Source organism: Cebus imitator, unplaced genomic scaffold, assembly GCF_001604975.1.
Source record: "Cebus imitator isolate Cc_AM_T3 unplaced genomic scaffold, Cebus_imitator-1.0 Scaffold267, whole genome shotgun sequence".
Taxonomy (NCBI): Eukaryota; Metazoa; Chordata; class Mammalia; order Primates; family Cebidae; genus Cebus; species Cebus imitator.
Window position 1 is genome coordinate 3,612,815 of NW_016107582.1, and position 14,978 is coordinate 3,627,792.

General features: G+C 37.7%; 1 protein-coding gene across 2 annotated transcripts in view; it reads right to left on the minus strand.

Annotated features, from left to right (window-relative positions):
• The window catches only part of ADAMTSL1 (ADAMTS like 1), a 330,890-nt gene extending 320,048 nt beyond the window's left edge, over window positions 1–10,842 (minus strand). Inside the window, exon 1 of one of the 2 annotated variants that reach the window (XM_017500657.2) lies at window positions 10,611–10,842. In XM_017500657.2, coding sequence (XP_017356146.2) covers window positions 10,611–10,634 — 24 coding nt within the window. In that variant the 5' untranslated portion in view covers window positions 10,635–10,842. The remainder of the gene's footprint in view (window positions 1–10,610) is intronic. The other variant, XM_017500658.2, reaches the window with a different exon arrangement.
• Window positions 10,843–14,978: the final 4,136 nt, after the last annotated feature.

Genomic DNA, 14,978 nt, shown 5'->3' on the forward strand with positions numbered 1-14,978 from the left:
TCCCGGGTTCAAGCTATTCTCCTGCCTCAGCCTTCTGAGTAGCTGGGACTACAGGCACATGCCACCATGCCAGGCTAATTTTTGTGTTATTAGTAGAGATGGGGTTTCACCATATTGGCCAGGCTAGTCTTGAACTCCTGGCCTCATGATCTGCCTGCCTCGGCCTCCCAAAGTGCTGGGATTATAGGCATGAGCTACCGTGCCTGGCCAAAATATTACAAAATAAATGAATTTCTATGGGATGTCACTTTCTGGATTTGGGGTTGGATAATGGGTAGAGATTAGAAGAATTTTGAGAGAAAAAAATTCAGAAAAAAAAACCTAGGTTGAAGAGACAATTGATAGAAATATAGATGTTACCAAAGAATATTTGTGCTGTTATAACAAAATACCTGACACTGGGTAATTTATAACAAATGGAAATTTATTCCCTCACAATTTTGGAGACTGGGAAGTTCACAATGAAGGTGCTGGCATTTGCAGAAGGTGACAGGCACACCTCACATGGTGGCAGACAAAGAGATTGTGCAGAGGAATTCCTTTTTTTTAAACCATCAGATCTTGTAAGACTCATTCACTATCACGAGAACAGCACAAGACCTGTCCCCATAATTCAATCACCTCCCACTGGGATCCTCCTCCTACACGTGGGACTTGTGGGAGTGACAATTCAAGATGTGATTTGAGTAGGGACACAGCCAATCTGTATCATTCTGCCCCAGCCCCTCCCAAATCTCATGTCTTCATATTTCAAAAGCAATAATGCTTTCCCAACAGTCCCCCAAACTCTTAACTCATTTTAGCCTTCACTCAAAAGTCCACAGTCCAGTGTTTTATCTGAGACAAGGCAAGCCTCTTCTGCCTATGAGCCTGTACAATCAAAAGCAAGTTAGTTACATCCTGGATACAATGGGGATACAGGCATTGAGTAAATACAGCCATTCCAAATGGGAGAAATTGGCCTAAACAAAGGGGTTACAGGCCCCATGCAAGTCCAAAATCTAGCAGGGCAGTCAAATCTTAAAGCTCCAAAATGATCTCCTTTAAATCCACGTCTCACATCCAGGTCATACTGACACAAGAGGTGGGTTCCCATGGTCTTGGGCAGCTCCCAAGGTCTTGGGCAGCCTTTTTTCCAGCTTTTACAGGCTGGTATTGAGTTTCTGTGGCTTTTCCAAGCACACAGTGTAAGCTGTCAATGGATCCACCATTCTGGGGTCTGGAGGATGGTGGCCCTATTCTCACAGCTCCACTAAGTGGTGCTGCAGTAGGGACTATGTGTGGGGGCTCCGACCTCACATTTCCCTCTGTACTGCCCTGGCAGAGGTTTTCCATGACAGCCCTGCCAATGTGGCAAACTTCTGCCTGGGCATCCAGGTGTTCCCATACATCTTCTGAAATCTAGGTAGAGGTTCCCAAACCTCAGTTCTTGACTTCTGTGCACTCACAGGCTCAACACCACATGGAAGCTCCTAAGGCTTAGGGCTTGCACCCTCTGAAACTATCACCCGAGCTCTGCATTGTCCCCTTTCAGTCATGGCTGGAGTGGCTGGGATGCAGGTCACCAAGTCCCTAGGCTGTATACAGCTTGGGACTCTAGGCCTGGCCCACAAAACCACTTTTTCCTCCTGCCTGTTACCCAGTTCCAAAGTTGCTTCCACATTTTCAGGTATATTTTCAGCAGCATCCTACCCTACTGGTACCAACTTACTATATTAGTCCATTTTCACGCTGTTTATAAACATACCTGAGACTGGGAAATTTACAAAAGAAGAGGTTTATTGGACTTACAGTTCCATGTGGCTGGGGAGGCCTCACAATCATGGCAGAAGGTGAAAGACATGTCTCACATGGCAGCAGACAAGAGAAGAGAGCTTGTTCAGGGAAATTTGCCTTTTTCAAACCATCAGATCTTGTGAGACTCATTCACTATTACGAAACAGTGCAGGAAAGACCTGCCCCCATGATTCAGTCACCTCCCACTGGGTACCTCCTATGACCTGTGGGAATTGTGGGAGTTCCAACTCAAGGTCAGAGATTTGGGTGGGGACACAGTTAAACCATATCAAGAGATGAACTTAGGTGCTTAGCTGAGTAGATTTCCAAGCACAGTAAGGATGCTACAGCCTGGTTTCTCCTTGGTACTTGCAGTGAAATGTGAGAGCAAAGAGATAAAATGAGAGATGAACTGTTAAGCAGAAAGGTATTAGCACTTGATTATTTGAAACATTTTCAGCTTACTCAGGTAGTGGGCTCTGGTAGCAGGGCTAAGGTTGTGGCTAGACAACCATTTGCTAAAGAAATTAGGCATGTGACTCATGAAATCCTCAACCATCTTAACAGAAGCCAGGAATAGAGATGCAGTTATTCAGGAAAAAACTGTAGAGGACTCCCTTGTTTGATGGCTTGGACACCTGTTCATTGCAAGAAAGAATGATATGATTTCTGAGAATTTCATACCAGCAGAAATACTGACAGTGTAGAATAAATGTCCCAGAGGCGGGACAAAGTGAAAGAAGAATGACTCTGAAGTCTGAGCCACAGATGCAGAGACTTGGGCTGACTTGAGCTCTTTGAGCTGAGAGGGCAGGTCCGCCTCCTTGGCAGGCACACAGAATGAAGCATCGAGCCCCAGGAATTATTCTCAGGCCTTGAAATCTAGTGTATTTTTTTCCTGCTGGGTATCAGACATGCTTAGGAACTATTCTTCCCTTTTCAAGTGGGAATGGGAATGCTTCTTCCACTTGTCCCACCACTGCATTTTGGAAGCAGATAACTGATTTTTGGCTTCAAATGTGTACAGATGGAGACAAATGACACCCCAGGATGTACTCTATCCAAGTTTCACCCATAGCTGATTCAGCTGATAAAATTTGGAGCTTTTTGAGTTGATAATATTTTAGAGTTGATGCTGAAATGGGTTAAAACTTTTGGGGCACTAGGATCAGGTGAATATTTGTCACTTGGGAAGGACGTTAATTTGGGAGCCAGGCAGCCTGCTGTCATGGGTTGAATTGTGTCCCCCACAAAAGATAAGCTAAAGCCAAAACCTCTGATGCCTATAAATGTGACCTTTTTAGGAAACACAATCTTTGCAGATGTAACCAAATTAAGATGAATTCACAGGTCATTAGAGTGGGCTCTAATTAATATGATTGTTGTCCTTATAAGAAGAGGTGAAGACACAGACGCCGAGGCTAGAATGCCATGTGATAACAGAGGCAGAAATTAGAGTGCTGCAGCTGCGAGCTAAGAAATACCAAGGATTGATGGCTACTATTAGAAGTTAGGAAGAAGCAAAAGAGGCAAAGAAGGATTCCACCCAGAGCCTCAGGGAACGCATGGTCCTGATGACACTTTGATTCTTGACTTCTAGCCTCGAACTGTGAGAGAATACATTTCTGTTGCTTTAAGCCACCATGTAAAGGAATTTGGGATTTTTTTTAACCTGAAGGCAAAAAAGTGCAATTGAAATGATTCAAGCAGATGAGAAATGAAACTAAATCTATATTTTAGAAAGCACTTCCCATCTACCGTGAGGGGAATATAGTATAGTGACGACATAGTACCCTTCCCTATATACTTATCTCACCTCAGAGTAAAATTCTGGGAGGGCAAGGACTATGGTTTTCTTTTGTTCCTTCTTGTCCATTAATGTATTTTCAGTATTTAGCATATTTGTCCATTGATGTATTTTCAGTATTTAGCATAATAACTCTAAAAATGTATTATTCCTATGGAAAGAGGTCTGAATCAATTTTATATCCTCAGTAATCAACATAGAGCAGATTATTGAAAGAATGTATAAACAAGGTTCAGAAACTAAGGAAATTCAACTAGTAAGTAGTAGTTAGTTCTATCTGTACTATGAAAAGAAGAGAATAAGAAAGACTATGCATTAAATATTTTAAGCAATGCCATACTTCCATGTGGAATTACATTATAAAGTACAGAAGAAAAAATGTCCAACACCTTATTTCTGACATCACCACCTTTGGAATAACTGGTGGACATTTGATACTAGTGACTTAGGTCACAGACAGAGATGGAGAAATAATCATTCCATTCAATTCATTTCAAACGACTCACCACAGGGATTATTAAAAATGAAAAGAACTTCTTTGTTAGAAATGTGGTTCATTTTAATGTTGCCAGAATAAAGTATAGACATCAAAACTCTGTGATTCAATTTACTGCTTATTTCTATACTGTATTATTCAGTTTAAAACAATCTTATATAAGGCATTACCTGAAAGGAATTCTTCTTTTCCTTTTTGAAATGATTGATTTTTTTGAAATAGAAATAAGCAATATTACAAATATGCAGATTCATGATAAAAGGGCTTATTTATAATCATACTTTTTCTTTTGATATACATATATTAGGTATCAGCTGATGAATTCTATTAATTATAAAAATAAAACATACTTTTCTCTATTTGCTCTCAAAATAACCTCAAAATTATTTTTAACAGCAGCACATGTTCTATCTGTAAATTTATGCTACTCTTTTAAAAATGTATTTAAAACAGAAACCAGCTTTGTGTTTTACAACAAATATAAATAGGGGTAATTTGGATAATGAAAATAAATGAATAACAGCAGCAGTACTAATAGAACTGATCCTATTTGTGATGGCTCATTAACTTTGTGCAGGATGCAATTCACTGCCCTGGATCAGGAGTTGGTAATTGTACAATGTGGAGTTATTTGCAAAAGATGACTGCAATATGAAATTAACAGAAGATCTGTTCATTCATTAGGAAGTCATTATCCCTTTGGTATGTATAACCATATTAAATCATGCACTCAGAAAGGCTGTAAGGAAGACAAAGAAAAAGATAAGAAATAACTTGGGTACAATTAATACTAGTAGTATTCCCCAAGTTCATAGTAAGTTCTTTAAATGTATTTGATTACTTAATCTTCACTCTAATCCCATTCTTACAATTATCATTCTCATTTTGCAGATGAAGAAACTGAGGCTTAGGAACTTGCTCAAAGGCACATGCCAATGAGTGGTGAGCTTACATTCCAACCTAGACAGTATGATTCCAGAGCCTCTGTCCTTTACTATGTCTATACATACAATGACAAATTGCTTCCCTAGCTCAGCCTTCTCTCCAACTTCATCTAGTCTAGAATGATAATGAGAAAATAAGAATCCCAGTGTTTCTCAGTCTGAGATGCAAGGTGAAGAGGGAGAACATAGTAACCCCCTGGGGATGATTATCAGATTCTAGGAGGAAGACAGGGAGGGAAAGGGGGAGAATGTGGTTTGAAAAGGTGTGTTCAATAAACCTATTGTTTTTATACTATTAATGGCAGAATTACAGCTAGACAAAATCTCAGCCCATGGGATAAACTGAAGAAACAATGTCGGGAGCATAGTTAGAAAATGTTGAAAACACTGGCACTCTCTGACCTCTATTCTGTCATTAACTAGCCATAGGATCCCGGGAAAATCATACAATGTAGGCCCTGCTTTTAAACACTGTGCTGTGAAGCACTACTAGTGATGATTTCTGTGCTCTGGAAAAAAACCGAAAAGTAAGGGGTAGCAGCTTTCTCATAAGACAAGCTATCTTCAGTTCAAAGAATTGTCCTTTATTCTGAAATTAGGTTCTTACCACTTTCTTGTTATGAACGTTTCGATTGTGAAGTGATGATGGGGAAAGTACATGGTGGAAGGTCTCTTTGTTTTTTGAAAGTCATTACCTAACCAATTAAGAAGTTTGTTACTTTATCACATTCTGGAAAGTTTTTGAAATGTTACAGGGTTATAAAATCTTATACAGAGAACCGCTAATTTAATATTATTTCCAACTCAAAATTTTCAGAGTCTTATGCATTTCTACAGCACTTTACAGTTTATTAAATATTTTCACATGTATTATCTCACTTGGTACACTATGGTCTGGGAGATGATCCATTTTGCACAGATTAAAAAATAGAGCTTGGGGAGGGTGAGTAACTTGACCAAGATTACACAGTTTGTTAAAGAAGAGCTAAATTCCAACTAATGTCTTATTTTTATTTACTTATTTTTATTTTGAGATGGAATCTTGCTCTGTCGCCCAGGCTGGAGTGCAGTGGTGCATCTCAGATCACTGCAACCTCTGCCTCTGCAGTTCAAGCCATTCTCCCCACCTCAGCCTCCCAAGTAGCTGCGACTATAGGCACCAGGCAGCATGCCTGGCTAATTTTTGTATTTTTAGTAGAGACAGGGTTTTGCCATGTTGGCCAGGCAGGTCTTGAACTCCTGACCTCAGGTGATCCGCCCACCTCAGCCTACCAAAGTGCCCAGATTATTCTGTCTGCTTTCCAATCTGTAAGTGAATCTGGCTGTAATAGAATGATAAGGAAAGTGTTTTCAATACATAGAATTAATAAATCTGAATTTCTGGAAGACAAGCCCTAAGAATTGAGTCTTTTAAGAGCTCTCCAGGTGATTCTGATAGGTAGCCAAATTTGGGGACAACTTCCAAATGATTGGAGCCTCTGTCTACCTGGCCTCACCAGAAGGAATAGGAATTTTGAAGTCAGACAGAACTGGGAATCTCTGGGAAAGATATAAAATCTACCTGAGCCTCCAGTTTCTTTATCTGTGAAATAAGGATAATAATGTCTAATATGCAGAATTGTAAATATTTGAAAAAAAGTACCTAGATATGGTAGTCACTCAAAAATGGAAGCTATTATCTTTGCTATTACTGCCTTGTTAGATGCTCTACTATTACAGAGTAAGAATTAGGAATGTATTATAAATAGCAATGATTCTAGAATTTTCCTGAAGCAAATTTACAATAAATACAGGTCACCCAAATTATTTGTGATCTCAGGACAGTCTCCAGGTCTCCGTTTCCTCCTCTGTGAAACAGCAGTATCTGTGAACTGCTAAGCTACCTTCTGGCTCTAGAAAGTTCAGGACTCAAATATTCTATTTAAGAGTTAAAGACTCAAAGAGTCATGAGAATGTGGCTCTTTGTAGAGTATTAAACAGGTGTACTTGAAATAAAGATTAGTGCATATGAATGACAAATTTCTATAGCTATGCTGCCATTTTCTATCAAGGCAGGACTATGTCTAAATCCAAACATTTGTTTACTTGTATGATTTGTTTACTTATGATTTATATCTGCCTATGCTCAAAAATATTTGAAGCAGCTCACCCAAACAAATTATAATAAGACAAAAATAAAACAAGAGAAAAAACTAAGAATCCCTAACAAACAGGTTAGACAAGGAAGAAAAGGGAAAAATCTGACACGGGAAATGATTTCTTTAGGAAATTAAGAGAAGCCATTTATGAAAACAGCACAATTGCAGGTGGATCACATGAGGTCAGGAGTTTGAGACCAGTCTGGCCAACATGGTGAAACTCTGTCTCTACTAAAAATACAAAAATTATTTAGGTGTGGTGGCATGCGCCCATAATCCCAGCTACTCCAGAGGCTGAGACAGGAGAATTGCTTCAGCCCGGGAGGCGGAGGTTGCAGTGAGCTGAGATCATGCCACTGCACACCAGCCTGGGTGGGACTCCATTTCAAATAATAATGATAATAATAATAATAATAAAATTTAGCTTTAAGATTACTGAACATGTTTTAAAAAATATAAAAATAAGGGTTTTCTTAATTTTTATTACCAAAGACTGAAAATATTTATCATCAATGTATACGTGCAATTTAAATGAAGGATTTTTGTCTAAGTAGAATGGAATTTATATATTTAAACTATTTTTTGAGGTGGCAGTGTCTTTCAGCTTTTCTTTTGGTATCTTCACTGTTGTTCTTTTAAAAGATCACATACTGCATGTAAGTATTCCATCTCTACTCCTGTATCATCTTGTTATCCTCTGTTTCTCTACTCGTTTTATAAAATATAAGTAGGTTTTAATCATGAAGACACAGGCTGTGATGGTAGTGGTAGAAAAGTATCCAACGTGGAAGTTCTGGAAAAGGCAAATATGTGGAGATGGTTGCCAGCAGCAGGGAGGAAATGACTACAAAGGAGCATGAGAAAATTTGGTGGTGGGGAGGGGTTCAGGGAATGTAAAAAATAGTCTGAATCAGAGCTGTCAAAGTCACCCAGACTCACAGAAGTGTACACGAAAAGGATGAATTTTACTTTGTGTAAATTATACACACCTTCATAAACTTGACTTTAAAAAAAAGAATCCAACATGACATCACTTACAAATCCATATTAAGTTTCAGGTTTTGATCCTGTGATCACGTTTGATTTTTTGCTTTCTACCATCTGCCCTAGTTATAATAAAAATAAAAACTCCTTCCTGGTTTCAGACTAGGTTTTCCTTCTGTTCCTGCTATCACTGCCCTGGCCCAAGCTCATGCCTTGCATCACTTGCCACTCTAAAAGCCTCCAACGAAGCTGCTGTCTCCCTCCAGAGCCTTCCACTCCAAGTTTCTTGCAAGAGTAGCTATAATAATCTTTCTAAAGCAGAGCTCTGATTATGTTTTTCCACCATTAAACTCTTTCTTGGTCATCCACAGTTTACCATAGTCCTGTCTGCCATTGAAGCCTCCATGATTCTCTCCCAAACTACCCCCCTCTTCTTGTCGCATACCTGGAGCTTATCTGGCTCTCCCGCCAAACTAAATTACTTGTTAGTGCTTAAATGCAATCTGTTTTTCCATCACCTTCACTACACGATTGCCTCTCACAAGACAAATAAATGAAGAAAATAATAAAAATAACCAGTCATTATTTCTATATATAAGTCACAATGCTTTTCAAATACGGTATAAATTACATTTACTCCCAAATCTGTTGTACTTATAAGAATCTATTAAAGCATGTTTATACTTGCAACCCAAAGTCCAGTGATATCACTCCATATTTATTATATATGAAATTTATTCTTTAGCAACTGAGATAAGATTCATTTTTAGTTGCAAAGGTACACGAAGCCAGCTGGCAGGATTAGTTTAGGAAAAATATGCCACATTGAACTCCCATGCAGCAGAAACAAATGAGACCTAATTTGCTGAGCTGTCTAGTTTATTTTGGTTCATTCGGCAGGGTAATATAGTAGCAATAACATTGGACTCAATCTCAGGAGATCTGAAACTTAGTCCCATTTCTGGCATGACCAAACATACATGAAGATCATGCGTATTTTCTGGTCCTCAGTTTTTTCACTTCTAAAATGGAAATCTTCCTTGCTTTACTCAAACAGTATACATACAGAAGGAGTTATTATTTTTTTGTTTGCCATTCCCTATAACACAGCTCCCCCATCTAAATCTATTTGCTTTACAATTCTCTGCTAATCCTAAAGCTTTTTCAGATTTTATAATTTCATTTCAATACCACTAAGAGTCCTAAAGGAGGAAGTAAATAACAAATATCAGAAATGATTTTTCAGATATATTGCTTTTTAGGATGCTGATTGAATAACTCTAAGGCCCTTTCTAGCTTTAAAATAGTAAAATTCCATATTAAAATTTACACCTGAAATTCATATATCTTTTGTATATAAGGAAACCTTCAGATACACGTTTCATTATCTGCGTTCTCCTGAGACCAGTTTCTCTGCCTCATGATTTTAAGCCTTATGACATCTGAGTATGTCTGTTTCTCTCTTGTATACATAAAACCTTGCCTGACATCTCACATCTCTTAAAGTAATTTACACTACAGTTTTTTCTTTACATCCAAATATAGATGTAAGTTTTAAACAAACGTGAATTTGAAATAACAAATTACTAAAACGTATTTTATATTTCTCTTATATTGCTAGCCACGATATTACAGATTCTGAAGAAAGAAAATTTCATCTAATATCATATTGGGAAAGGCAAGTATTATCAAAATTTTGTGTCTGCTTCATGAAATATGAAAGTATATAGTCAAAGATAGCACACAGAAAAATAATAGCAACTGCTGGCTCTAAAAACTAGACTGGTCATCCTAATCCAAAAAATGGACCTGAAAATAAAGATGGCAAAGGCATGACAAGCATACAAACTCTTCTTTACCTTACTAATTCCCTATTTAAAGTAGACATTGATGAATGGATGGATACCAGAAATCAAACCTCTTTGTAATCCTGTTTTAAAGATTTAACTGGCTGAAGTCCAACCTAGCTGGCTCTTTCATTACTTTCTCTACAGTTTGTCTGAATTTTCAATATAATTGAAATTACAGTAAAGTAGCAACAAGTTCTCCTACAGTTTACTTGGGGATTTTAGAATTGGTCTTACCTGATTTACTCTGAAACTCTGAGTAAATGAAAATCAAGGCCTCCAAATAGACACACACAGACTCACACACTCTTCAGGAATAGCCAATCTAGGGGGTAATTTCAAAGTCTAGTACGTAACTGATAAACATGACTCAAAAATTTTTATATTTTATATTCAAGTGATACTCAAGGAAAGAAAAATAACTCAGTCCACTTTTCCTTCACACAATACAACACTTGTACTTTTCACTGAAATCACATCTTAATTTTCAAATATTTCATAATTTATAAACTCTAAAAAGTGTAAATATGAGTGACTCAGAGGGTGAGACGATGTAAACCACTTAAACAAAGACTAAAACCCTCTGGGCAAGTTGAATGAAAACAAATCAGCACTTACCTGGCATAAACCACTGATGCACATATCCAAAGATTCTGTATAGCAACGAGTACCATCTAAGACCTTAGGTGCTAGTTCAACAACCAGGGCTGTTCCTTTGGCTTGGCATTTGAGTGAACATGGGTTGTCAGGGTCATTAGACACGGGAAGCCATTCATAAAACTGGCCATGGTGCTTGACGTCATTATGAGCTGAGCATTGCTGAGCTCGGAAGTCACCTGCTTCTGGTGGGCAGTCCTGGAGAAAAAAACAGAGAAAGGACATACACAGGTTAAGAGAATACCCCCCAAATAGGAAACTGGAGCAGCCATATGCTCTGCTTAGGTCTCAGAAAGCAAAACAAATGTCCTGGTCATGACAGATGGAACTTATAATACCATCTTAGAAGTTATATAATTATTTGGCTCTCAAAATATAGAAATCTGGGAAAGCAACCACCTCAAAATACATTTTCTGATTGAGTTTAAATGGGAAAGTAATTGGCTTGAAAGTAATTGGCTTGAAATCATTGGGAAATATATTTTCTAAAAGCTGTCTATTGGCTCATAAATTCTTCTACATCGTACTATCATATTGACTTCCTCATAAGTAGAACCTAGTACGCTGAGAGGGTTAGTTGAAATTATTTCTGTCTCTTTCAGCTCTGATATTGAGAGCTATGACAGTTCTTTATTTGAATAACTAGCAGTAAAAAGTTATAATATTTTCATTCAAAAAGCTTTTGTGGAGTTCAAATTTTTTTGTCTAGAACTTAGACCACATAGTATCTAGAATTAAATGTAGGGAACAAAAAATATAAAACAATGTGTATATGAATTTCTTTGGCTTAAGGAAGCACAGCAGAATGGAAAGAGCATGGACTTCCTCCTCAGATGGGTGGGGGGCTGCAATGCAGTCCAGAATTACTGCCTCTGTTCTAACACAGGGAAGCCTAGGCTTGCGTTAGAACAGAGGCAATAACTGCACAGCTCTCGAGATTGTTTTGAGTTCATGAGCTCATGCTGGCCAAATATCAGCACAGGGAATATACTGAGTAGATGGGAGCTATTATTACGATTATTTAATGAGGCCTCAGAAGACAAAGGGATGGAGTATTAGGAGATTCTCTCAATTTGAATTTTAAATCATCTTGTTAGAGACCAGTGGAAAATAAGAATCTTTTCAATGTAAGTATCACAAAGGGCAATTTTAAATGTAAAACTATGGCTAACAATGACCATTATCTAATGAATAATAAATCTCAGTAAAAGCAAATAAGATTGAACTTTAAAACGGCAAATATCGCCTATCCCTTGGAAAGGCTTTTTGATAGGTTTATTCTATTCTACATGCCTTCAGATTAGGATTTACTATGGAAGACCGTTGTCAACTTTCCAGGTGTGGAAAGGCTTTTATTCTAATTTTTTGTTTTAAATAAAGGATTTCCATATGACCTTCAACAGTTCCCGGTTACTACATTATCATTTTGAGAGTTCTCTTATATAAGGTTTTTTTTTCTCTGAAAAATCTCTTTACATTTAAATCAGCATTCTAAGAACAGCATTGGAATTCTTGACTCTTCCAAATGTTTGTGATACTATTAAGTAGCATATTAGGCTCTGGTAGTTGAGAGAGCACAAATTCTAGGCAATGTGGGGTAGAAACAATTAAATATTCATTTAGGATGAACACAGAATTGTTCAAAATACAATATAAAATCTCAAAGACATTTTACTGTTAGTATTATGTGTTCTCGGAGTGAATAAAACACAGTAGTAAAGGAAAAGAATAATGTATATAACACAGGTATAGATACACAGATAGGTACCCAGCAATGCTTAACATTTTGAATATTGTCTGAAAAGAGTATGATTAAAATTCATTACTTAATAATTTTTTAGATAATAGGATGCAGTTTAAATTATTTAAGATCCCTCAATAGCCGGGCGCGGTGGCTCACGCCTATCATCCCAGCACTCTGGTAGGCCGAGGTGGGTGGATCAGGAGGTCAAGAGATCGAGACCATCCTGGCCAACATGATGAAACCCTGTCTCTAGTAAAAATACAAAAAATTAGCCGGCCACGGTGGCACATGCCTGTAATCCCAGCTACTTGGGTGGCTGAGGCAGGAGAATCGCTTGAACACAGGAGGCGGAGGTTGCGGTGAGCTAAGATTGCACCATTGCATTCCAGCCTGGGCAACAAGAGCAAAACTTCATCTCAAAAAAAAAAAAAATCCCTCAATAAATAAATGTTACTTACTTATTTTGTAAAATAAAAACTACAACCCGTAAAACTATATTATGAATTGCAATACAGGTAAATTATATCAAACCATGACATACAATACAAACCAATTTAATTTAATTTAATTTTTTTTTTGAGATAGAGTCTCACTCTGTCAGGCTGGAGTGCAGTGGTGTGACCTCAGCTCACTGCAGCCTCTACATTCTGGATTCAAGCGATTCTCCTACCTCAGCCTTCCTAGTAACTGGGTTTACAGGTGTGTGCCACCACACGCAGCTAATTTTTTTGTATTTTTAGTAGAAACAGGGTTTCACCATGTTGGCCAGGCTGGTCTGACCTCAGGTGACTCGCCTGCCTTGTCCTCCTAAAGTGCTGGGATTATAGGCATGAGCCACCATACCTGGCCACAAACAACTTTAAATGTTTCAACACCAGCTCCTGTCAGACCATATGTTCCAGAACACAGAGACACTGATTTAACATTAACTCTTTATGACCTCACATTCCAAAGGCAAGCCTACCACTTTCCTAATTTACAAAATTCTACCAATATCTGCCTAAACCTCGCTTACTGACTTCTGCCCTAAAACAGCTCTATAACTAACAACAGCCCCCAAGCTCTACATGTAGGTTTCCTTAAATTTTCCCAGTTGAGACATGATAGAGTCTCTGTCAAGGTGCTGCTTTCCCTTACTTAGCAAGCTTAACAAATCTACCTTTATATGATCCACAAGTTCCCAGTCACTGCATGGGAGCGTCTACAGTTGAACTGACAGTTTAGCAATGTTTAAATTGAACTGACATTCATTCTACCTTTACATGATCCACAAGTTCCCAGTCATTGCATGGGAGCTTCTACATTGAACTGACAGTTTAGCAATGTTTAAATACAGTATTTTCATTTGATAATACCTATCATCCCAGGAGTCACTTTATTACTCAGTAGTAATGAAGAAATAATGTATATTGTATTGAAGGTACAGTACTTTATTATACTGAAATACAGTAAAGCAGAACATTGAGGAAGTTGTTTGGAATAACTCCAAACCCCTCTTAAAATTTCCTTTGCCTCCTTTTTCTATACAAGTGAAACAGCTGGAAGGGTCAGGCTGAATCACCTCTGCTTTAAAGTAATGAGGGGAACAAACAAGTAAGAGACCTCTTAATATGAACCAGAGATAATTTTCTGAATGTTTCCAATTCCAAGAAAGGTGTCGATTACATTTTTAAATTGATAATGCAACATCATCATAGTACAGGCATAAAACTCCTACAGGGTCTCCAATGAGTCCCTTCTGTTCAATAAACTGTGTTGATTCTTCCCACCTTTCCTAAAACAAATAAGACCTAAAGGCAGTCAAAGGTAAAACAATGAAGTTAAAATGTTAAGACTTTCAGGTTTTGTTTTCTGTGACAAAAACAGTAAACAGATTTAGACACATCTTAGAGAATCAACATGCAGACAGATGTTCTTATTTGCAATTCACCTGTATCTAATGGCTTCAACAACACCTGTTAACACAGTTCATGGTTTCACAACTAGGGAAATAGCTCTGAGAAGGATAATGCTTATGAACATCTTTACCCAGTTTTATCACTACTGTCTTTTCTTCCACCCATATTTTTGTAGGGGTGGGAAAAATATATTTTCCTAAATTGAGAATGCACTTAAAACCTGGAGTTCAGAGTTGGAAACTGAACTTGAACCTTTTTAGTGTTTGAGTTTATTTGTACTTGGCAAAATGCAGCTTCCTGTTTTAAGAAAAGGGACTTAAGAAAACTCATAAAACAGGTTCAGAAAGCTTCTTGGACATCAAATAGCTTTTACAAAATAACATTTTCATGATTTAAGTGTAAATGAATCAGAAACATATGAATCAAATTTCCCTTGAAATACATATGTTTAAAAATTAAGGGGAAGAAGGATTTGGCAAAATGTTCTTTGTTTGAACCCAAAACATTTCAGGCATAGCTCAAGACATCTATTGAACCCCTAATGCATCTGGGATCATCCAGCTGCAAGAGTGGAAGCTCAAGCAGTGATTGTAACCTCTTGTTCCACAGGATGCTAATAAAAATAATTTGTATAGAGATTTACCACCTACAAAGTTTTTGGTTTTTAATTATAAGTTGGTCCATGAA